The sequence below is a fragment of the Clupea harengus genome, chromosome 13, assembly GCF_900700415.2.
Source record: "Clupea harengus chromosome 13, Ch_v2.0.2, whole genome shotgun sequence".
NCBI lineage: Eukaryota > Metazoa > Chordata > Actinopteri > Clupeiformes > Clupeidae > Clupea > Clupea harengus.
The window spans coordinates 11,048,341-11,073,695 of NC_045164.1; the positions used below are offsets into that span (position 1 = coordinate 11,048,341).

The following is a 25,355-nucleotide window of genomic DNA, read 5'->3' on the forward strand; positions in this document are numbered from 1 at the left end:
GTTGGAATTAAGCATCTGCAAGGTAGGTCCCACCGCTTTCCAGCAAAAGATATACTAGAAAAAGTAGACAACATTATCTATGGCCAAACGTTTGACAGTGAGTAAAGACTCTTTCTCGCCTCCAAGGACTCTTGTTGTTGTTTGACGACGGACGGGTCCACCCCGGGCTCCTCCTGCTCTCTGAGCAGGTCCTGGGTGTCCTTGATGGTGACGATCAGGGCGCAGTGGTCACACCAGAACTTCTCGGCCAGGTCCATCACATCCAGGAGCTTGGCCTCCCTCTCCTCCACCAGGGCTTGGATGTCGTTCCAAAGGAACACCATCTGGTCCAACTTGTCTTGCACAGCTTCAAAAACGGACCACAAAACCACAAGCATGTCACTTCAAGCTCACTTTTGGAGCACATAATAGGTGAAATTACATTTCAGCTCTTCTTTTATTACAGTTCATTTGATCTGGGTCTGTGATTAGGCAAGAGTCAAGACACTGAATAAAAGAAACCCAAATTACCTTTACAGTGTAATATGAATGGATGCTAGCTGGCTAGCTAAGACTGTTAGGGATCAACTAAGGAGAAGCTTTTGTCCAGAAGGGAGTATACATTTCATCAGATCTCTAGTTCCCTCAGAAACCGAGCCAAGAACCCCAGCATTTCTACAACTTTTCTCTATAAGCTGCTCAAACAGGATACACACACAGTAAGTCACTGTGACAGATTCTGTACGGTGAAAACTTTGGCATGTACCTTTGGCGGAGATGTCCTTGTCAGCCCCCTCCGAGCGAGCGATCATCTCCTCGCCGCGCTCTTTCAGGGTGTCGTAGGATGGCTGCAGCTTCTCCAGGTCCACCGTCACCGCCTTGTTCTCGCCGAGCTGCTCGCGGATCTTCTCCACCTCCACGGAGATGGAGGGCGGCTGGCGGAGGCGCTCGGCGATCCGCTGCAGGGACTCCAGCATGGGGTCGATCTTGTCGTGGAACTGAGGGGCAAACACGGATAATAGGACAGGTCAGTCCAGGCGAGCACCAGGAGAGTGGATGGCAGAAAATGTAGTCACTGTTTCACTATATTGGATGCATTTGTTTTGTACTGAAATGCATATGTCATCAGGCAACATGTCTCTACAGGCTAAGGTTTTTCTTTCGTTCACATCTGCTCTGTTTCATTACATTTTCTAAAAATGTTTACATCCTCTCACAAACACAAGAAGGCAAATCAAACACGGTGCAAGCAAATACTTCAAACAAACACCTACTATCCACAACTAATTCAAACACATGTGCATAAACACCAGTTGATTAACTGAAACAGCTGGAAGGCCATAAATGTGTCGCAAGGCAACTATTTTTTTCTTTTTCTCATCTATAAAATACAATTAATCATGTCATATGGACATGAAATATCAAATACATTTTTGGTGAGTCTAGAATATAAAACTTCACTGTTCCTTTGGGCCTTCAGAATCCAAGTGTAACTTGGAGCAAAAATTGGCATGCGCTGCAGAAGTCTATGGTTTTTCTTCACTCCTTTTAAAGGATATGAAAGATATTTCCTTTTTGCACTCAAGTAAGAATCTGAAACTCAATGGTCCATGATAAGGACACTCCATCAGGGCTTTTTCTTTGGCTGCAGTTATCACAAGGTGTTGTCATTATTTTGGGTGGTCATCAAACAACCCCTGAAAAACTTGAATGGAAACTTTGAACTTCACTCAGCTGTCCTACGATAAAACACACAGCCCTTTCAGATGACTTGGACTCGGGAGGAAAAGCAAACCATGATAAGAATCCATGAACACACCACATGCCAGAGACGAAAGACTAAACAGACTCAGCTCTAGCCGAATGCCCAGTCTCACCTGTTTGGTCTTTGGTGGACATTAATCCAAAACAAATTCACAGAACACGGACAAAACATTCATAAAAGACACATGATGAAAGAAAATAAATGAATGAACATACATGATCAGCAGGGATCACTCAAACAACTGTCCCACAATGAACTCAAAAGTAAAATGGATGTAACTGAGAAAAACAGTGGATAGGTTGGCAGAGGTGTCAGCACCTGAGTGGATTTGGAGATGGCCTCGTCAAGAGCTCCCGCCCGCTGCTTGACGTCGGCTTTCAGCTGGGCGTACAGCTTGTCGGTGGCTGTGTACTTCTCCCTGATTGGTACACCCTCCACTGGACTCAGCTCTAGCAGCTGAGGGCCGGTCTTGTTCATCTTGTCGATGTGTGGCTTGTGCTCGGCGATCAGCTCACGCATTTGCTGAGGAGGAAGGTGGGTGTGTCATTGTCATCATCGCTATCAGCGTTACCACTATCATTCACATTGTCATCAACATCATCTCAACCGCTGGATTTTTAGCCTTCTTTTTCCCCCAACCATTCAACCACATTCAATTTCATAGCATTCACATGTGATCATAACTTTTATTTGATCACATGTGATCATAACTTATATCTATACCACATGCTCTAAGTATATTTTATGCTTATTTCTACACCTACAGATAGGAAACCTTGATATCTCTGTATGGTCTTGAGATATACCTGATCTAGACCATTCCACCTTCAAACCTCACTTGATTCACTCTCTATTTAAACCAGTAACACCTCCTCGAGATTATTTCACTCTTAGCACCTCCCGCTGAACATCATGTGATGATTCATTACATTAAAGAGTTACCTTCGTCTATTATGTCTAACTTCATATACCGTACGCATGATGTCATTCTATTCTCAAACCTGGCTTGTTTCCCCGCTGTCTCTAAGCTTGTGACTCGACCTCCAGGTTCTCTTACCCTCAGCTCCTCCTGCTGCTGCCTGAGGGCCTCATACTCGATGGCGGGCTTGGGCAGCAGGGTGAAGTCGGCACGGGTCTCCTGCAGCCAGGGCCACAGCTCCTCGTAGGTCTCCCAGAACTGGCTGGCCAGGGACTGGGCCCGCTCCAGCTGCAGGTACCTCTCCGAGTTCAGCTGGCTCACCGCGCTGTACTTGTCCAGCAGCGTCTGGATTTTGGCCTGTGGGGACGGCGGGGAGGAAAAATGTTGCTTGACCGTGCATCATTCTTCACATGTTTTATTCTCTTCATGAAGAGCCCGAGACAGGAAATGGAGCTCAGAGCAGACCTTATAAAAGCTCCCTGACTACTGTCTGTACGTATGTCCTGAAACCATGTGTGTCTGTTTGGATATACTCCAACTCGGTGAATAACATATGCTGTAGGTACTGTAGGTCTGTGAGGGTGTGTATGTAATGTATGTGTAAGTCCAAGCTGAAACAGCTCTCGACAGGCCGTTGGCTGAGAAACCTGGGGTTTTATTCATAGACTTTTATTCAGTGTTTATCTTACTGGGTGTATCATACCTTCAGGGCTTGCTTTTCCATCTCATCTTTGCTGCTCATAATGGCCTCTCCTGTTTTGACAATGCTGTCCACGGAATCTTTGTGTCTCATAATATCCATGGAAAATCCCTACAGAATCGGAGAAGGGAAAACAAGCAAGTGAGTGAAAAGAGAGGGAGAGAGAAGAAAAAAGGAGAGGAGAAAGATAGAGAGAGTGTGTTTCAGATCCATCAGCTGCACGCAGACCACACACAGCTGCGGCTCACACTTATATACTGTCTGCTTGTTTGTGCTTGCAGCGGAGCTGGTGGCATGAGAGAGGAGACGCGGCGCAGTGCGACGCAGCGCAGCGCGGCATGTCAGACTGACCTTCTGTGCCTGGAGCTGAGCTGTGGTCTGGTCCTGTTCCAGCCTGATCTCGCCCAGAGACAGCAGCTTCTTCTCCGCCTCACTCAGCCAGGTGAGCTCACTCTCCGCAGCCTGCTCAAACTACAGCCCAGGTAACCAGGGGAGAAAATATGGAATATAATACTCAGCTACATTCAAAACAATACAGGAAAAAAAAGAGTGTGACAGCCTAAGTAGAGTATGGTTTGCCTTTCTTCTTTCCTACGAAACCTTTTAAAAATATGTATACTATACATGCCACTTGTATTCCTACAGAGTTCACCAAATAATTAGTAGAAACAACATCCAAAAAAGGACCAAAACAGCCAAAGAGGTCTTGGGGAGGCTTCTATGGTTTTCTTATTTTATCACAAAACCTTAATCCGAACTATCAACCTTGACCCAAATCTTACAGTGCGCCATTTATACACTTCGTAACTGTGTTTGTGAGCAAACACTGTTTATGTGTATGCACATACATTAGCCAATACACAAAGCCTTCTTCACAAAGGCCCCAAATTGAGCCTCAGAGAGTGAATAATGCCATGCAAATTCACTCTAACTCACCAATGAGCTGTGGCTCATAAGCAAACTGACTATAGAGGGCTCCCAGACACGGCGCTCCCCACCCTGTGTGTCATTAACAGCTAAACTACAGCAATTTCCCAGGGGGGCTAACCAGGCACAACAGTCCTCAAAGCAGATGGAATTATCATCATAATAGCTCCTATTACCCAGAACAGCAATTAGCATGCTGCTCTGAGGAGCCCTTTGTTCAGTGCTTGTGAATGAATGGTGGTGCCATTTTGTTTTAGGGGCGTATGTATTTTAGAGTGTGGCGAAACTGAGCTTATGCGAAAGCTTACCTGCTGGGACTTCAATATGGCGGCACCAATGGCGTCCACGCGCTGGGCAATGGCGTCGCCGGCCAGCTTGTAGCGGTCGTTGACCTCGGTGACCATCTTGTCGAGGCCCTCGCGAGCGCGCCAGGGCACGAGCTCCATCAGGGAGCTGCTCACCTCGTTCAGGCTTTCCACCTGGGGCTTGTGTCCTTGGACCTCCTTCAGGAGCGCCTGGGGAAACAGGAAATCATTAGAATCTGGCAGCATTCACCATCATTGTTTACTCTTTCCACAGTCATAACATCATCTCCTCTGTTCGCAGTACATTTGTTTGAGATTACTGATCGCATTATCAGTGATAATTGAGCATAGCTGTTGTGCACTGTAACGTAATGACTGCATTGCTTTATTCACACAATAAGTGATTGTGATAAGTGATTTCACACAAGCTATCCTTGACGTGGTGTTGGGCTAAATGAGCAGGAAGCTTAAGCAAAGGATATGACGCACATAACTGGCCCAATTTATTAGACCGTCAGCTTACACCTAACAGTGCATGTGACCTGTGTATGATGGGTATGTTTTAGCCTAGATGCTAACTGTGCTATATGCTCAGTGAGAGGGCAACTTCAGACTTACTTTTCTCCTCTCCTGCACCTGAGTCAGCTGCTCTCCCACTGGTTCCTGGGTCCCAAAGACCTCCAGTTCTGACTCCACCTTATCCAGCCAGGAGGTCAGGTCCTCATTGGTGTGTTCCAGCTTGGAGGCCAGAGAGAGAGCCTGCTCCAGAGTCTTCGTCACATTGTTACTCATGGTGTTAATCTCTCCATATCTCGTCTTAATTCCATCCAGCTTGCCTTGTATGACAACCACCTCATCCCCTGTAGCAAAGAAGCAATATTTCTCTCTGTTAAGACTTTTCTCTATTCATAATTCATTCATGAAAGAGGACTATATACTGTGATGTATTTTCTTAAGATACTCCCTCAATGTTCTAGATTCTAGACTGGATGCCTTACCTGTGGTCTGTTTCAGAAGTTCCATGCCATTGGAAATGGCCTGATCAACGTTCTGTTTCCTAAGCTGGATGTCTTCATGAAGAGCCTAAGGAGGGAAAACAGCCTCAGCAACCGTCCATCACCAGTACAGATCATACACAAATTAACTGGCAGATAAACAAATAAACCACTGGATAGATAAACAAATAAACAAAGATGTATAAGCAAACTCAAGTTCAAATGGAATGCCTGAATGGGGTGGGGGGTGGGGGGAGGTGGCTACGCTACCAGTTGTTCGTCGTTCTGGATCTGGAGCACTTCCACCGTGTGGTCCTGCACGGAGACCTCACTCAGCCGGCCGTGCACCTCGCTGAGCCAGTTCATGAGCGCCACCTCGTCCTCGCCAAAGAGCTGTGCGTTTGCCAGGGCCTGCTGCAGGAGCTGGGCCTTGCGCCGGCAGCGCTCCTGCAGCTCGATGAAGCCCGTCTGGGTGGCGTCTAGACGCGTCTGCACCAGCTCCCTATCGTCCGTGCTGCTGACCGCCCTGAGGCTCTGACCCAGGCTGATGGTCTGGTACAGGTCTTTACTGTGACCCATGACACCCTCCTCAAGGGTCTGAATACCCATGAGGGAGTCGGAACATAAGAGACAGGGGGGGGGGGGGGGGGGAGCGAACAAAAACAACAAAAACAAAAACAAAGGCAAACTAAAAATGAGGTGATGATCGATGCATGAACTGAAACAATATGAAATCATAAGAAGGCAAAAACATGAGCAGACGTACGTAACTGAAGTCCAACGAAAGACGAGTGAAAAACCATAACACATGATGGGTTGAGGGGAAAGGATCGTAATGGGGGGGTGCTCCCGTACCTTATGCTGGGAGATCTGCTCCTCCAGTTTGGTTGTCTGGGTGCCGATGGGCTCTGAGTTGGCCAGGCGCTTCTCTGTGGCCATCAGCCACTCAGACAGGGGCTCCAGCGTCTCATGGAACTGCTGAGCCACGACCAGGGTGCTCTCCAGCTGCTTGTGTCTGTGTAGGGGGTGTGTACAAGGGTGTTTTACGTATAGGGCACATGTAACAAACATATGCATATACTATATTGTCAGTGTGTGATCATTTTAGAAATGATTTACAAAACAGATGAAACACACTATCAATCCATCCATCAATGAATAAACCATGTATCTAACGTGGTCCTATTCTGAATAACAGAGGGGTGTTAGATTACCTGCTCTCTGCTTTCTTCAGTAGGCCATCCCACCTCTGCCCCAGGCCCTCCACCTCCCTGCTGATCTTCTCCTTGTCCTCTGTCTCCGCCAGCTCAGCCACCTTCCCTGCTTCCTTCTTAATCAGCTCCACGGTGGGCCGCCGGTCATCTAGCAGCCTCTGCAAGAGCTGATCAGGGGGAAATCACAGACATGTTATTAAGCAATGTGGTCCAAACTAGGGGATATACAGAGTATGAGTATTTGAGTAATCGAGCTGCTCATCAATCATCAAGTTTCTCCATTAACATCTTGATCGCATGATGCTAGTGTAAGAACTTAAAATGGGTCCGTTCCTATAGATTGTTCCTTGTTGTTGTCCAAAAATTGACTATATTTCCCACATGGCTTTGTCTGTCAGGAGAGTGAAAGAGGTTTTGAAGGGAGTTCAGAGCAGAAAAGATGAGTTGATGAGAAGTGTTTTTGAGAAGTGTTTCATTTCTGAACTGGTTTGTCTCTGTGAAAATATTGCCCACACCACATAATAGTTTTACACAAGAGGAAGGATGGTGACAGTAGAAAAGGTGGGAGTTTTTTGATAAAACAGACTGTTGTTAAAATAAATGTGCAGTAATTGTGAGTTGTGGATGGATTACTCAAGGATGGCTGAAACATCGAATCTGTCATATAATAGACTAGGCTACTACACTAATGTGGCTCAACAAATGAATGTTGTTAAAGAAAAAAGATACTAGCAAATGACTCTTTTAATCTTTTTTATCGGTTGGGCTTACTAACGATGACCAGATTTCAGAGTACTTGAGTTTTTCAGTAAACGATTACTCGGTTTCTAAAATGATGTACCTGTGCGGCCCCTAGCTCAAACACCTTCACGCAGTGGCATGTAAAATTGTATGCAAGTTAAAATGGATAATCAAGTACTGTAAACAGAGGGTCAACAAATAGTTTGTAGACAAAAATAGGTAGTCTATACAAAATGAATGGGCCTACTTTGTACTTACATATGTTAAAACAATACCGTGCAAAAACATTTAGGCACTCACTTTCTGCTCTTGTATTTGGGCCTTGACCACTTTGAATTCGGCAGATGGAGGCTTCTGATTGGCCACCAGCTCCTCTGTGTCCATCAGCCAGCTGAGCAGGGACTCCAGGGCATCCTGGAACCTCCCACAATGCAACAGGGCCTCGTGCAGCTGCGCTGAGCGCTCTGCGACCTGCGATACAAGTTTGTGCATTTACATTTACAGTTCACTGAAGAAGCTTATGCATCACTGAAAAAAAGCTACTGTAACAGCTGTTTGTGTTTCAAGTAAAACTGCATTAAAAGGATGATTAGGCAAAGAATCCAATGAACAGCGATGAGAAATATTTGAGTTCCAAAAACCTCCTCTGTATTTTACCTCAGTCAAGTAATCAGTGGAAAGGTTAATAATAATATCTCACCTTCTTGTTGAGGGTGTTCCATCTACCGTTGACATCCTCTAAGTTATCCTCCAAAGTCTTGGTACTGGTCTCTTTGGCAGCGTTCTGAATGAGTCCCTGGCCAATCCAGTTCAGGTCTTGCAACTGGGTCTGTAATGTCTCAATTGAATCTTTCTGGAATACCTGTAATTAGCAAATATGACTTTCATTAGGTGCTGCTTTCTTTTCTCATATGTTGACAAACCAGACAAACTAGATTAGAACTGAACGTTCAGTTCAGTTTTGAAGTGATGCCTAGGGGTTCTTTCAACTGGATGGTGCTACATCTAAAAAAGGAAAAGTTTGCTTTCAACCAATATCTTACCAACAGCCACATTCAAGTCATGAAGTATCATGTTATAAAACAAGACCTACATTAGATAGAAAAATACAAAACCCATTTCATAAACTCTTTTATGGAACAGTTTGTATTTCCCCTTTTTTTTTTTGCTTATAAAATGTGTTTAGATCTTTACAAGTGTCCCTTCACTATTCAGTGAGAAAAGACTGCATGGCCACTGCCAGTTTAAAGCCCTCTGTTACTTTCACCCTTGCCAAATATAGCCCATTGTCATTACACCATGTTAGAGTGTGGTCATAACAAGCACTATATCACAGGGTAGCAGAATCCAGGCAGGGGCTGCTGTAGTTAGCTACAGCACAGCTGCACAGGATCACTGAGTCACCGGCTGGCAAGTGCCCCAAACCCAATTCAGCCATCTTGTAATCTGATATAACCGGGGCCATCACAGACCCGGCTCCCAGGAAGTACTAATCAGAAGTGCCACATTTATCGAGCGAAATTTGTTATTCGTCTTGTCAGGACCTGCCTTCCTCACAAGGCTATTTATGGATACCTGAGGGGGACAGAGGCCTGTGAAATCCAACTGGGACGTATCCATCGCAGCGATGGCAGCTAACATGCTTGCAATCTCCTCCTCTCCCATGTGTTTGTAAATAGGGTGGACGCCATTGGCCACCGCCAGCAGGAAGTCCTCTATGTCAGCGATGTTGTACTCTGATGATCCGTGTTCGATGTCGTACAACTTCTCATCTGTTTCTGAAAGGCCGTGTTCAGGCTGTTCGCCACGGTCCAAACACATCTCTGGCTGCGTCACGACGACACTGATCAATTCGCACTCCTCCTGAGGCAAAGTGTCCTCCAGTAGTTCCACAGTGGGTAACTCCTCATAACCCGCAAACGTCCGCGAGCGCCTATCTTTACGAATCCTTCTGGACGACCCAGACCCAGACCCCGACCCTGACGGTATTGAAGGTATTGATCCCTTTGAATCTGCACGGTCTCCATTAGTGAGAGTATGCTCCACTCCGCTGAGGTCAATGACACATGACTCCCTGCCCTGATGAGTGTCCGGCAGTGGGTTGCCATTATAAAGGCGTGATGCAGGCACTGGCTCCTTAATGGGCGAGAAGGGGAACTCCTCCTGGCCGGAGCTGAGGGATCTCCCCGGCCTCAGCTCCCCAGACACGTGCACGGCCTCCGTGGAGGAGAGGCTCCGGGTGCCGGGGCCGGCCCGGCGCTGGGCGCGCTGCCTCCGCCTCTCCTTCTCGACCGTAGGGCTGCACAGGCCCGAGTCGTCCTCAGAGGTGAGCGAGTTGGTGATGCTGCGGCCCCTGCCGCCGTTGTTCTGGACGCACCGGGGGTCGCGGTCGGCGCTGCCGTCGGTGGACAGCGTGCCGCTGCGGCTTGCGTACTCGTTCAGGTGCGTGGGAGCGAACGTCCTCCAGGAACGCCGGTGCTGGGGCTGCTCCTTTCCCCGGTCACCTGACGCACGGCTCTTGGGGAGCATGGTGCCCGCACCCCGGATCACGTCGCCGTTCAGCTTGAGACCGTCGAAGACCGCCCGCTCGTCAAAGCGGCCTGCCTCCCGGGCCCGGAGCTCAAAGGCGCTGGACGAGGCGAGGACGCCGTTCCCGCACAGGCTGTTCAGGTCCAGCGTGCGGTGGGTGTAGGGTAACGTGCCCACCAAGTGCCTGGAGCTCAAGCTGCCCTTGGAGCCAGAGTCTATCTGCTCGTTCAGACGCACAGTGTCATATATGGACCTTTGAGGCACGTAGCAGTCATCAATGTTTAGATCTTCGTCCTCGCCCTTGCCCACGCAGGACGGGTTCTGCCGCAGGCAGTCGGGTCTGCTCAGGGGCTTCCCCATCTTATCAACTCACAACCTCAAAACTAACTCAACTAAAGGCTAACCTAAGGTTTCAATCTTGTCAAATATTTGTAAAAAATTAAGTACATGAGGTATGGCTTTTCAGTGCATACTTATTCAGTAATAACAATTTAAAACTTTAAGGTGCTTATAAGAATTTAGTATGTTCAGACATTATATACATATTCATTATAGCATGCTATGCTTTTGATAATTTATAAAAACAAAAACTAACAGTATGAAAATAAATACAGCAAAAATAACTTTTTATAATAATTACAATTATTAACAAAAATACCAAAACACTTAAAAAATATATAATGCGCTGGACAATATTTCCATAGAGCGAAACCTCTGCTGACTTATTCTCTTACTGACGCCATGCTTGTGAACAACAGCATGATATTCCATCCGCTGAGCAGCACGTCCACACAGAAACCCACACTTAGTCCTTTCCCATTCCGTCCCATTGTCACAACTTGCTCATTGTTGCTTGTTCCGCCGGTAGCAGGTCCCACACTTCCAACATCCCGTGGACAGACACAAAAAATAACAAACATAAAAAAAGTGCTTCGGTCTTCCAAATCCCTGAATCCTCACAGAGGTTGACAGACTCCTCCAGTGCAAAGAGGCATGTCCTGGTACAAATCCACTGATCCACTAAAAACAAAGGGCAATCAAAGAGAAGTCGCTGCTCCTGGATGAACAAAAAGCCTCTGCTGCCCCTCTCTCTGTCTCTCTTCACGCTCTCCCTCCCTCTCTCTCTCTCTCCCTCCCTCTCTCTCCCGTAGCTTGCCCCGGCAATGACAGACACCCTCCTGGCAGTGGACTAATGGCCCCGCCCCCCTGCGCTCATTATTCAGGCAACATCTGCCACGGCTCTGTTTGTGTGGAGGTCCGCTCCAGCACATGTTGATTGGTGGACGCTTGACCCTTTTTTCTCTCTCTCTTTCTCTCTAATTCTCCCCTTCTGTCTCCATGGGCCACATGATATAACTTCTTAGTAATCTACTGCGTTCCAACACTATTGGTACTCACTAAGTCCTCTGGCTGGAGAGAGGCTAGCAGACCCCCCCTCACCCCACCCCACCCCCCAAAAAAAGACAGAAAAAGAAACACACACACATTTCCAAAAGCTCCCACTGTCATTCTGTCTCTTCATCTCTCTCTCCCTTTCTCAAACTCCCTTTCTATCTCTCTCTCTCCCTCATTCTCTCTCTCTCCCTCATTCTCTCTCTCTCTCTCTAAAACTAGTTTTCTCTGTCTGCTGTTTTCGGTGCTGGGTTGTTGCGGACACCGCAGATCCTCCTAATTACACTGGAATTCTGAGGGAGGCACAGGTCCCAGGTAATTCAACACCGGCACCTCTGCCAAGTCCATGCTGAGACTTTTTCTCCCTTTCTATTTTCTTCTGATGATATCAAGAGACACACCAGGAGAAGCACAGCGTAGGAAAGAGAGATGATAAAAGAAAGCATTTCTGCCCTGTAACTGTTCGTGTGAAGATAACACTGAGACAGTTAGGACATTCACAGCAACCCCTCTCAACCTGCGTGGAGGGAAAGGGCTGAAGCAGGCAAAGAGGAATAAGTGGTTAAAGAGATCTGTAGGATTTAGAAAAAGGGATATTGAGGGGACTGAATCTCTCGGACTTTCTGCCATAATCCAGGCACTGTATTGAATAAAAGCTGGATATTTGTCTCTTTTTTTACTCTAGAACACAAGCTCCCAGTTCTCTTAAGTTGTCTTACGACTTATTTGTTATATAACAGACTGTTCGACAGTACAGGTATAAACAAGTACAAAAGCTAAAAAACAAACTCTGACAAACCACATGTTAGTAGTTCTTCTCATATCAAATATTGAAATCAAGTTTGCAATAACTATGATTTCAGAAAGTATATTTTCACACAACAAGGGTGTGTCATGGTTCGAGCACCAATCAGACACGCCTGCTTGAGGCTCACCCACACAACAGATGACACCACTTAGTTTCAGTGAGAGAAAAGAAATCTCATTGTTGCACACAGGGCGCTCTCAGAGCTCTGGGTCATTCACCTATGAAACAGTAGGTGTCCAGCACACCCTGGGTTGGGGATGGCATGCAACCCGAGCACGGTGAAATGTTAACTGCGTCACGACACAATAACGCACGCCAACTCTGAACTTCGGGAGCAGCGGTTTCACGTTTCCTTTTCCCCCGTGGTGTGAACAGCCTGGAGATGAGGCCGTGAGTAAGCACCGCTCTGAGGCCTAAACTAAAAAAGAAGAGGCTGTTTTTCCTTCACCTTCAGAGGACAGGAATCATGGTGACTCAGGGAGGGGAAATTCCATAAGCACCGTGGGAGGCACCGATGTGACGCCAGACCCCACCCCACCCCCCCCTCAAAAAAACTACACCACCCATACCTCCATCTACCCAGCAGTCCCTGCCACTCATGTGACCCATAATGCCGTGTGTTGTGTTAGCAAGAGCCCTCAGAAGTGGCAAAGCCGTGAATGCCAGTGTGAAGAGAGTGGGACAGAAGCATGGTAACACCCAAGAGAGAAGCGAGGACTTCAAAGGGGAGTTCATTTCACCACACTGAGCTGACGCCACTCTGCCAAGTCTGTAATGAACGTGGCGGCAAGACAATGAGAGGCCGTAAATGCGATTAGCAACGCTGGCTTCATGAGCTCTGCTGATAACCACTTCAGAATCAAGGGAATGAAGCAAAATAACACAATAAAAAAAAAGAAAACGAGATATTCTCGGTCTGACGCCTTAAAAAAATACAACCGAAAAACTAAATTGCAATACCACAAAATGAAGAAGCACAAAAGCCTCTTTTTGATAGATAAGTGATCGGGGCAATTCTCTGGAGTAGAATAGAGTCCCACATGAGAACAATGCTGATCTGTCTCACTGCAGCTGAGGTAGGAACAAGGGCCCTGCCTATCTGGCCCTTGTGGACGTGAGACAATGAGAGTGGGTGAGCCAGCATGGGGCCCCTACTCAGTCACAGATGATCCTTTTCAATGCCAGAGACGGCAACCTTTCAATCCCTCTCCGCTGACAAGACTGACACAGATAAAAAGAAATAAGCAACTCTGAATTAAAAAATAAAACACTGATTTCATGTGTAGAAATTCCAATTCTATTGTTTTGTCCTCTTATCTGCTCATTGTTTCTGGTGATGCGCAGATTTTGTTATCCTTGTGACATAAATAACCATTTTAATATCCCAAACCCAAAAATAGGTTAAGCCTCTTTCATCAACTCCAAAGGCATTTAAAGGCTTTTAAAGCCTTTTTATCCCAATATATTGTAAGTCTTGATAATGGTTATCCTCCTTTTATCTGGTAATGATATAGTAAACAGACGATTTGTCTTTCTGTTATACTCCATTCTCCACCGGTCTGAGGAAGCTTTGTGGTCGCCTCTTAAGAGTTCCTTTAGTAAAAGCGGAGCTGTTATATAAGAGGCCATGTTCAAATCACACTGTGAGATGAACTCAGGGGACAACACTGGTGTTACATGATTCAATATCATCATAACATGACTTCATGACAAGGGATTTAGAGTTGACAGGGTCAGAGGCAGATGTGTCCGTCCCTGTTCTTTTCAGAGGCCACGCCGCGTCAACTATTCCACACAGGCAAAGTGGGAGGGGCCGCCCTCTCTCAGCTGATCCCCACACCCTCCCTCAAACCCCTAAACTGGCAGTAGCGTGTGCACAGTCAGGAGCCCTTTGATGTGTACTGACGTGAAGTGAATTACTGCCACCATAACCACCCCTTGACCAGCAATATGGCAACGTAGCAGCAGGACTTCTCTCAGATTCAAGAGAAACGGTCTGTGGGTGCACTGTGGGTGCAGTTCGCTGGTTCTCTTGTTTTCGTTCTGTATAACTTCGTTTGAGCTAATTCAGTTATGACCAAATTGATTTGATGCACAAAAGGTGTGGCTCTTCGCAATTAACGACGCAAGATGTGGTGTTTTTCGCTAGTTTTGCCACAAATATGTAATGCGCAATGAAAATAAGCTTTCTGAATATTCAAATGCATTCTGTATATGTTGCCATTTTAGACCATTCTTTTGCATGTATGTTTTTACGGGAAAATGCATCATGTACAAAATGTATATAAAGAGAAACAAGCTCTGTAAAGAGTGTTGTTAAACATTCTCTTTACATTTTCTCCTCAAACCGCATGACTGTAGGTCTAGGAGTATTTTTATTTTTTACAACACAAACTACATATTGTACCTTATATAATACAGAAAAATAAAACTTTGCTAGCTTATATGAAAAATACCAAAAATAACCCTGAATAACTAAATTGCTTTCATTAAGCAAAAATGCAATGAAAACTTTTTTTCTAAAAGGGCTGGGTTTGAAAGAAGCTCTCGTGGAGATAACAAGAACAGATGCTTTGGGCAGCTACCAAATTAGCTGGTGGGTTAAATAATGAAACAGTCAGCCTTTTCACCCCTCAAAGCACTGCGGGCGGATGGGCTGCCATGCCCCAGCTCTCTTCAACAGAGGGTCGAGTAGGAGCCCTCCCCCTCGCCGGCCCCCAACCTTTCACGGGGGCCCATGAAACACACCACACCCCACTGGCCCCCAGCTGGCTTCTTGGTCACCCACAACAAAGGGCTCATGAGCCGGGTCTCTTTTGTTAGTGCCAGCTGCTCACCAAACCAACCAACGCTGAACATGCAATCCCCCCACCACACACACACACACACGTACACACATACACACACATACGTACACACACATGCTCAATATTCTGCTGAGTAATTTCAGCATGGTCAGTGACATAATCACCCAAAAAAAAGGAAATATGGTGTGTGACAACTCAACAGGCCTACTTTTGGAAAGAAAAAATGCAAATCTGAGAGTGAATTATTGTCATTAACAATAAATAATAAAAACCTTCACAGCATTGCTTAGTATTCCATGTTCAGCATTACTTTAGGGTAGTAAATATCTTTCCAAGCTCTGACAGGATAAGTTGTGCATATTTCTTTCCAGCCATTTCATATTTGCTGCTTTCCTATTATATTCTGCCAAAAAACAAAAACACAACATTGAACTTTCCCAGCAGTCCAACATTCCCATGCACTTTCACTCTCACTGCGTTAGCCATCTTACCTTGAATGACTCCAGCTGCTGGTTAATGACATCCGTTTCCATGCCAACAGGCCCCTGGGAGTCCTCTTGTTCCTCCGCCTCCTTCAGTTTGCCGGTGAAGTCCTGCAGCTTCTGGTACAGCTCGCCCATGCGGCCGAGGGTGCCCTCCACCTGCTCCTCCCTGCCCCGGGCGCGGTCCATCAGCTTGCCGCTCTGCTTACTCAGCGTCTCCAGGTCCCTCTTGACGCCGAGCAGGTCCGGCGAGGCCTCCGTCTCCAGCATCTTCTTGCAACTGTCCTTGGCGTTGGTTGAATTGGACATCAGCTCCTGCAGTCTTCCGACGAAGCCTTGGATGGTGTCCTTCTGCACTTGTATCGCCTCCAGGTCGCGGGCGACTGGCGACATGCTGTCCAGCTCGTCGTCCAGGTCGGCGAAGCTGGTGAACATCTCACGGATGCTGTTCTGGAACTGTCCAATGCCCTGCAGCTTGCCCTCCAGGGTGGAGCAGACCCCATCCACCTCTTTGCTGACGGAGCCGTGCTCCGTCTCCAGGCTGTCGGCTTGGAGTAGGAGGTCAGTGACTCCATCCGCTTCTGGCACGTCCACCACCAGGCCCTGGGCGAGGCTCGTGAGTTGCTGGACCTGCTGCTGCACCTCGGCTAGCGTCTTCTGCTGAGCCTTCATGTTGCTCAGGTTCTTGTTGCTGTAGGCCTGGTTTCCCAGGGTGGAGTGGCTCTCCAGCTGTTTCCTTGCCCCTTCCAGCTGTTCCTTGGCCTGTTTCTGAGTGTCTGCAAACTCCTTCAGCTTCTGCGCCAGCTTCTCCAGTGACTCCTTCTTGCTCTGCAAGTCCTCGCTCAACTTCTCCACGTTCTTCTCAATGGCGGCTCTCTCCTCCTTTACGGTCTCGCCGTCCACGGTGGCCACCTCCAGGAGGTTGTCAGCGGCTGTCTTGAGCAGCTCCACCTGGCCGCGGTGTTTGTCCACGTCCTTCTGGATGGCCTTCACCTGCGCGAGGGAGCTCTCTACCTCCGCGGGGCTCGCGCTGAGCCTCACCCTGCCATTCCCGCCATCGCTCTCCTGCAGCCAGGTGTTCAGCTTCTCCGCCTGCTCACCATACTTCTGCGCCAGATGCAGAGCCCCCTGGAGCTTCTCCCCTCTCTCTGCCGAGGTCTTCTTCACGTCTTCCCAGTTGGACTTGAGGGTGGAGAGTTGGCCCTGCAGGGCCACTTTCTCGGCCCCCTCAGTGCTCTGGAGGAGGGCCTCGCCCTCCCTCATGATGGTGCCGTACGGTTCCTCCTGTTCACTCAGCGCCTTCTGGACGCTGCTGTGCTCCTGGATGCTCTGCTGCAGAGCCTCGGCTTTGGCTGAGAGGGGCTGGGGCCCGGACTGCTCCTGCAGCTTCTCGTCCAGCCAGCCCTGGAAGTCTTTGGACATCTGGTGGAACTGTTGCGAGCTGGCAAAGGCAGAGTTGAGCTGCTGAATGCGCTTACCTAGAAAAAGAACGAGTTGAAACAAAAAAAACTGTCATTGTTAATTCAACTTAAAACTACTAAAAATAAATTATCAGTCTGGAAGATGTGAAGTTACGCAGCTTTGAGACATCGAGAAGCTTTGAGGAGAAAACCATTCAACATGCAATTGAGGACAAACTGCTACATAGAACAGTGTTTTTAAGTTTCCACACCACGTGCATAACCTATGAAGCGGGAGCAAGCCAACTAGACATGGAAAACCATTCAGAAGTGCCTAGACAACGAAGCATATGCTTCTGTGTGCTTAAAAGCACTTGTCATTACAGTCATAACAATTACGGCATTAACCACTGGGAGTGAAAGCAAACACTGTGACAGAATACTAATGACTATTTGACCTTAGGTCTTTTTAAAATAACTGGAATCTATTGTTTATCTGTCTGGAATATATCTGTGGAAACTTAAATAATGTTTTGATCACTCCAAAAGGAGGGTGTCTAGTCAAACACTTCCCAGGCAAAGTTCTTTAAAAAACTCCACGGAGTTGAAGTGAGGTGAGAAGCGACCCACCTGCTTTGTCCTCCAGAACCTTAAACGGCTTGGTGATGCCTTCTAATTGCTTGCTGAGGTCGGCCCGGAGGTACTCCTCGGCCACGAGAGCCGAGAGCTCACCACACAGCCCTTCCGCCTCTTTCAGCCTCTTCCTTTCGTCCCGCAGGCGGGCCAGGATGTCATTGGTGGCCTCCAACTGCTTCCTGACGGCGTCGGGTTGCGAGCTTAGGGCCTGCTGGCCCTCCAGTTGGGCCTCCAGGGCGCCGGCGCTCTCAGAGAGGCCCCGCAGCAGCTCCTGAAACTGGGCCGTCTTGTCCGCCGCCTGGTCGATGAGGCCGGCGCGCTGGCCCAGCTGCCCGGTTAGGTCCTGCCATTTCTGGGTGATGGATGCCAGCTGCTCCTTCACCGTCCCAGCTGATGGATCCTTTGCACCCGCCGATTTCAAGATGGCTGCCGCAGCCTCATTCAGCTGGTCATACTGGGGTTTGCGGCTGTCAAACTCCTTAAGGAGAATCTAAATGGGATATTCAGAACATTACAAGAGAGGCACAATATAGAATAACATCTTTGATCTTAAAAAAATTGCATATTAAGCTTTTCCATAGGATCTGTATTAGACATCAAGTTTATTTTGCAATGGCTTCTGTTTAATGTTTTTAGCTAGGCCTTTGCATCACAATTATACTTTATTTCACCACATTAATACTGTACATGAAGCTAATTGAGTCAAGGGTTTTGCTGAATATTTGTAGCTACCAAGAGCAGCTATGGTATCAAATTCAAATCTTCCCAACACAGTCATCTCAGCTGATTATCACCTGGACTTGCTGCTTCTGCATTTTGAGCATGTTGGGGTCCACAGACAGCGGCCCCAGCACACCGGCCATCAGCTCCTTCTCCTGAAGCCACTGGCGGAGTTGTGGCTCGGCTGTCTGGAAGAGCTCCAGCATCCGGGACGACTCCTCCAGGTGCTGCTTCCTGTCCTCCACAGAGCCGCTCACCTCTTCCCACGCTGCATCTGGGGTGTCGGGAACACAATAAACACCTCTCAGTAACACTCCCCCTCACAGCACATTCAGCTGACTGATAAAAGCCAGAGGAGGACAAACTGAACCAGAATAAGTACGGGAGAGGGTAGTAGTGTTCTTTTTTGCCTGTGGCTAATCCTAGTAAATGTTTTCATCTGTAACACATCCACCATCCTCCCATGACTGTTTAGATAAGACTGACACTTAAAAAGATGCACAGCATCAGACGGACTGGAGGAGGGTTGACCCCTAGACACTCCCGCCAATCTCAAAGTGTCATTTCCTTCTCGTTGCCTCTGAGTTCTGCGAACGCAGCACTGAAGATGGAGTGAAGTCTATGAGCTGGTACCTGGCAAAGGCCTACAATGTGCACAGGAGATTGATGAAGTGGGAGATGGACGGCGCATACCTATCTCAGCCAGCATCTGTTTCCATTTGGCTGCTTCGGGTGAGTCAGGGTGCTGCTCGATCAGCTGAAGAAGCTTCTCTCTCAGTGGCTGGAGCTCTGCCTGTTTTTGCTTCAAACCATCTTCAAAGGCCTGACGGATTACAAATACACTCTAAAATCAGGGATGCGGATCAAAGTGTTATCTGTCTCTTTTTTTTGTTGTTTTAACTTTGAATTGGGTCATTCAGGAGACACTGGCTGCACACCACTCAAAAACGACAGGTTGAAATCGAAAGAGCCCTTTTAATCAAGTACAGTACATTATCTGTCTATGGGTTATCTTTGTATGAAACTGATTTAGGATCAGTGGCACTGACCATTCATAAACAGCACCAATGGGGTTTATCACGGCCTTGTTTACCAGGGACATGCAATCTACCTTGTTAGTGAGGCAGACAGTGGATGTGCCCTGTCTTCATGTTAACCCACCCCGCCACCCCAGTATCAGCATGAGAAGTGTGTAGTGCTGTGTACAGCATATCTGTAAATCCACACAGTTTTTGCCTATCGTACCTTTTGTTGTTCCATCTGCGCTTTGACTGAGTCTTTCCCAGCAGCCCCAGCGGCCCTCGAGGACGCTGCCGTCTTCTTCATGTCCTCCAGCCACGTCTTCATGGCACCACCCTGCACCCGCGCCTCCCGCATGTCCCCGTGCGCTTGGCTGAGCTCGGCCTCCTTGGCCCTCAGCAGCTCCCCCAGGGCCCCGTAGCCCTCGCTGACATGGGCCATACTCTGCTGCACCACCATCAGCTCTGTGGGTGGTTTCACCAGACACCAGAAACGGCCCCGTCAAACATCTCAAAACCTCAACCCGCCGTGCTGTAGGGCTTGTGCTGTAAACAGCTGGCCCAGGGGTGGGGGGGCAAACACGTCGTATGTAAACCCGCTGGTTTACATCTCAGTGAGGTTTAGACAGAGTGGGGGGACGCAGAGATGAGACAGAACAGAAAGCCACACAACCTCCACACGTTTAAGCACCATGCTGACAACACAGGATAGTTAGTGAATCTGCAGTAATATGTACTCAAGTGCTGTACATGTCTTCAGGATAGTGAGTGAATCTGCAGTAATATGTACTAAGGTGCTGTACATGTCTTCAGGATAGTGAGTGAATCTGCAGTAATATGTACTCAAGTGCTGTACATGTCTATAATCACTTTTGATATTCTTTAATTTATTCATTCATTTTCTTCAAAGACACGTACTTCACAGCACACCACCAAGATCGTGGGCTCCATAAGTATGAGTAATCTCTGAGATGGAACCCATGATCCTAGTGGTGTTGCTTTACCAGCAGAGCAAGTTCAATATCTCACTTCTCTGAAAAAGAATGCATTTACCTTTATTGGTTAAATAAGCATGCGATCCTGGTCCGGAGCCATTAGTAACAGCTGATCCTACGAAACAAAAGAAAACCAGAACAAACCATGCCTCGATTGTGAGATGAAAAGCAGACACATAATGCAAAAGCTGTATTAGACATCAACACACTCCCAAGGCGCTGGCAACCAAAGAGCTCTGGGAGACCACTGCAGACCAGGTCATAAAAGCAGGTAGAAACCTGCAATTCAAAAGCATTCAAGCTATTTCAACTACATGTTGGCAGTACCTGATTTGGGATGGCTTTTGGCCTTGGCTGGGGATGTCAAAACATTGATGAGGCTACACAGAGCAGAGCCATTGCTATTTATATCCTGGACCATGGGAGCTTTGGAGGTCCATTCTTCCAGCAGGGCCTGAGAAGGGAATAATGAGTGCTATAAAACACCTCACACACAAAAAATGTCTGAAATATCTTCAATATGTTCAAACGTAAATTATGGTTCAAGGGAGGGCTTAAATGGCAGCGTGTATGAGTTATTTCCAACAACAGCTCTGGTCAGGCCATGAGAGGAGAGAATAGAATTCTTGGAGATCGAATTCTCTCCCTGAAAATATCTGAGCAATTTCAGATTCTTTTTAAAAATTATTATTCAAATAACTTACAATACTGAGAGCAATCACATTATTTCTTGCATATTTCTAAATATTCAAATTGGCCTCTAGAGAGAGAGAGAGAGAGAGAGGAAGCTCTTATTCTTGTCTTTGATTTACGACCTAGATATTTTTGGTTCATTACTACTATGCCTTTAATCTTCTTGTTTTTTGGGGTCATGTAACAGTTCATCTTCGTTTGGGGAATTCTGAAGGTTGGGAGTAGCTGTTATCTTGTCCTTCCCCACACTGATGAAAAACACCTCTTCTCATTTCTCTGGCATGAGGCCTCTAAACAACCAGAACGATGAATTGAACTACTGAGCACACTGCTGTATTTCACTAAGATGACGTTTCTCCTGAGGTATATTCACGTGGTAATTATTCTAAAATCTGTTATTTGGACTCCTAAATATAAACCAGTTGATGAAAATACAAACAAACAATGGTCAAGGCATGATGTCCACTGGTCTGCTTCTTTATAATGAAGTCATAAATCAATAAAAAATGTTTTTATTAAATACTTATATTATATACCTACAGTATATACCTAACAAAAATATCATTCTTCTTTCATATAATTCCTTAAAAAAAAAAAAAAACCTACCATGGATGAATGGTTGGTTGGTGCTAAATACAATATCAACACATGTATCTGTTGAGGGGACCCAAAATTCATAAAAAAGTGAAAGGTCCTGTGCACAGACTGGACTGAGGGTCCGGCTCCACTCACATTGACTTTTTTCAGGGCCTTTCCCAGGCCCTTCTCGCCGCAGTTGGGCTGAACCACTGGCACTTTCCCTGTCGTCTCCTCCAGCCACTTTATCAGGGCTCCTGCTGCTGCTTTGAACTGGCCCAGCTGGTCTTGGCATGACGTAACCTCCTCCCGTCTGGACAAAAAAATTGGTATTTACCACGACATGCGCACACACATAATGGTATAGTCTGCTCCTCAGACTCCAAACAAACCCTCACTTTTCAACCCAAAGAGCTATCTGAGGTCACTGTGCAGACATCTGAAACTACATATTGCTGTGTTTTATGACAGAAATTCAAGCAAAAATAGAACATTATGCAAACACAATAACTCCCCACTGTTTTTGTTTTACTCTATGCTTTGAACTCTACTCCATACTCTTTCCACTTACTTTTCTTTCACAGTGTCCTTGAAGGCGTTGAAGGTGTTGGACAGAGTGTCCATCTTGCCCTGGATCTGAGCTTTGCTTGCCTCTGGGCTCAGTTGGGACAGCTCCTTTGAAAGGTTCTGCAGGGTCTCCACATCCTTGGCATGTTCAACTAACTCCTCATTAGTGTCCTATGTTGGTCAACAGAAAAATAACTAATTAATACGAAAAATGAACAATATATTATAATATACTATCACATAAGATAAGATGATGTACACTGTAAAACTGTACAAATAGCTTTTAAATTCTTAATATAAAATAACAAAACATCAACATAAAAACATAAAATATGATGTTGTAAATAATAAAAAAACATTGTGGTTTCAGTTTGTCGCACCTGCACCAGCTGGGAGAGCTCATTGACGTTCTTCCCCGGCCCGTCTGTCTCAGACAGCTCCTGTGACCTCTTCAGCACAAACTGCTGCACCTTCTCGGTCGTCTTCTCGAACTGCTCCACCTTGTCCTTCAGCTGCTCCAGGTCGGACACCTTCTGCTTGTGCTTGTTGCAGGCGTCGCCGAAGCGCTGTGAAAGGGCGGCCATCTTGGACTGCAGCTGGGCAGCGGCTGCTGGCTCGGCTTTCTCTGCAAACTTCTTTACTTTGGCCTGCATGGCTGAGATGCTGCTCTGGCGACTCAACATGTCCTGCTCCAAGGTCTTCAGAACAGGATCAATTATAAGGATAAGAGTTCAATATTCGGTTTAATAATCAATACTGTGTTTAACTCTCATAACAAACAATCTTCCAGTTGAAGAAACAATCCGATTAGGTCATTCAAATGGCTGACCCAAAATACTATCAACCATAGCTTAATCCATATTGTGAGCTTCAGAATATGGATTTAACTTCTTTCATGCAATATCTCTGATGAACACATCACCTATAAGCCTAAGCTCTACAACACATCTACAACAAGACATATAGCAAATGCACACATGTCTGCATTATCATAGAGTAAACCAAATGTATATACTGAATTAAGTCCAAGTAGAATTGTGACATACAGCTTCTTTGCTGAGGGCATCTCCGATGCTGGCTGAGTCTAGGGGCACGTGCTCCTTCTTCCCCAGGCAATCCTCCACCCGTCCCATCCAGCCCACCATCTCATCCAGGCCATCCTGCACGCTCAGGGAGCGGGTCAGCGTCACCTGGAGCTTCTCGTTGCGGTCGCTGACCGACTTGGACAGGTTGTCATATCTCTCCACAATGTCATCTGAGGGGGAGACAAGGACATGATAGCTCAGGAGGGAACTGAGGACAAGTCAGTACTTAGCATAACAGTAATAGGTATCACGATTCCACTTCACAAATGGCTAAAAGAACAAAAACAATCATCGCCAATGAGATAATGATTCACAGACACATTATAGAGTAATACAAAATCATTTGACTTATCTGTGTCAATGCCTATGGAATGACAATAATAATATAATAATAATATTCCACTGTCATTGCTTCTTCATGCTCAACAGTGACCCACTGGCTTGTGATATCTTGCTGAGTTTCATTTCATTTCAGCATTTAGGCTTTTCTGGGACTCAGTAGCCAGCTCCTGACTGAAAAGGTGAATGTCCAACTCACCCACTGTTTCCTGGATCTCATCCTGATTGGTCAGCAGGTCCCCCTCGGCTGTGATAAGAGCGTCAGCTGTTTTCCGCAGCGTCTCCACGGCAGCCTGACGTCCAGTTGTCTGACCTTGCAGAGCCTGTAGAATTACAAATGCCGATGACATCACAGTCTCTTGGGTGACCGACTTCTAACACCCACCAAAGCCTGTTCACTGTATGAAATAACAGGGATTTGGACCTCTGTTTTATTCACTATCAGCTCAATTCAGTCTGCAATGCAGACTAACAGTTATGTATGTTGAAAGGCAAATGTCAAAGTTTGTAACAGCAATGAAAAGAAAAACAGACACAGAATGTAAACTCATATGTCTACAATGGGACTGAATGAGAATTTAGCTAGAATCACTCCAGCTTCACCAGGGGATTTCTTTGGGTGTTACAGGCGCCCCTAATCTTTCAGTGTCTGAAAGACCACAGAGTCACCAGAAGCCTCCACACAATACGTAAGACAGCATGAATGCATTTACCCCCTCTGGAGGCAAAACTGAGAGACAAGTGGAGCCATACTGAACTTCAATATATGTAATCTATTTAGAGCATAACAGACGCTCTGTGTACCTCTGGTAAAATGTGCCTAACCTCTCTCTCCCTCAGACATGCGCACATAGCAAATGTCATTAAATCTCCACAAAGCTATTTGTGCCTTGGAACTGCGGCATGTTTTGAAACAGGCAGCTATAAATAACTATGTTGTTTTAAACTGAGTGGAAACTCTGTATATGGAGAAGGCTGGAATCGGGCTTGGTGACCTTTCAACTCGTTCAGTGCCGAGAGGCATGAACACTGGAAAACAGCATCTTGTAATGGCCTCTAAAGTGCTTAGACCCACAACTGAGCAGACACTTCAGATAAGTGTGCAATTAAACGCTTTTCAGTGGGAAAGCTGCATGAGATTTTATTTAATGGCTGATGGCATACGTTGCCATTACATTCGGTTCCAAGCAATTTAACACTGTCATGTCACTGTCATGACAGCTCTCAAATATTTTTCGCTATGACACCTTATACATTTTTCCAATAAATTCAGATTTTAAATGACAATATGATAGCATCAATTCACGGGACACTAGAGTGAACAGATGCAAACAGACCACATGTGGGACGAGTAGTAAGTTTGTGTGGGACAATGTGAGACATGTTACCAACGCTGAGAGGTAACCTAAAACTTTGATATAATGTCAATTTAACTGAATAAGAAACATTTGTATTCTGTCTTTCGGCTCGTAAACACTTATACTTTGTCCTTCCATCGCACACCAGCTATAAAAGATACAGGTTACAGCTTTTGCTGTATTAAAGATGAGCCCTGATGTCACCTGGTAGCCTTCACCCTATCTGCAAAGTTTGTGTACGTTTGTTTTTTGTGACGTAGCAGAGGAGTTCACCGCCCTGCATCTGCACAATTTGTTTGACCCCCGCCACAGCATCTCGATGTCCGCATTCACTGCTCTCTTCTCAGCCATGGGAAGGCAGGCTTTAAGAAAGGCTTAGCTAAGATGCATTTGTATGAGCCAGG

General features: G+C 46.5%; 1 protein-coding gene across 11 annotated transcripts in view; it reads right to left on the bottom strand.

Annotated features, from left to right (window-relative positions):
* dst (dystonin) overlaps positions 1-25,355 on the bottom strand; it is a 127,423-nt gene that overhangs the window by 23,719 nt on the left and 78,349 nt on the right. For 8 of the 11 annotated variants that reach the window (XM_031579604.2, XM_031579600.2, XM_031579601.2 and 5 more), the window contains 26 exons: positions 23,793-23,916; positions 23,216-23,424; positions 22,550-22,867; positions 22,174-22,340; positions 21,759-21,915; positions 20,661-20,787; positions 20,392-20,448; positions 19,565-19,803; positions 19,013-19,142; positions 18,394-18,593; positions 17,594-18,089; positions 15,573-17,041; positions 8,246-8,407; positions 7,846-8,016; positions 6,805-6,971; positions 6,446-6,605; positions 5,861-6,187; positions 5,594-5,678; positions 5,214-5,455; positions 4,599-4,805; positions 3,715-3,834; positions 3,367-3,474; positions 2,802-3,020; positions 2,063-2,266; positions 746-977; positions 120-346 (listed from right to left, as the gene is read on the bottom strand). In XM_031579604.2, the coding sequence (XP_031435464.1) occupies positions 120-346; positions 746-977; positions 2,063-2,266; positions 2,802-3,020; positions 3,367-3,474; positions 3,715-3,834; positions 4,599-4,805; positions 5,214-5,455; positions 5,594-5,678; positions 5,861-6,187; positions 6,446-6,605; positions 6,805-6,971; positions 7,846-8,016; positions 8,246-8,407; positions 15,573-17,041; positions 17,594-18,089; positions 18,394-18,593; positions 19,013-19,142; positions 19,565-19,803; positions 20,392-20,448; positions 20,661-20,787; positions 21,759-21,915; positions 22,174-22,340; positions 22,550-22,867; positions 23,216-23,424; positions 23,793-23,916 (6,324 nt within the window). Of the gene's footprint in view, positions 1-119; positions 347-745; positions 978-1,856; positions 1,866-2,062; positions 2,267-2,801; positions 3,021-3,366; positions 3,475-3,714; positions 3,835-4,598; positions 4,806-5,213; positions 5,456-5,593; positions 5,679-5,860; positions 6,188-6,445; positions 6,606-6,804; positions 6,972-7,845; positions 8,017-8,245; positions 8,408-15,572; positions 17,042-17,593; positions 18,090-18,393; positions 18,594-19,012; positions 19,143-19,564; positions 19,804-20,391; positions 20,449-20,660; positions 20,788-21,758; positions 21,916-22,173; positions 22,341-22,549; positions 22,868-23,215; positions 23,425-23,792; positions 23,917-25,355 lie in introns of all 11 variants that reach the window. The other 3 variants (XM_031579602.2, XM_031579606.2, XM_031579603.2) reach the window with 2 other exon arrangements.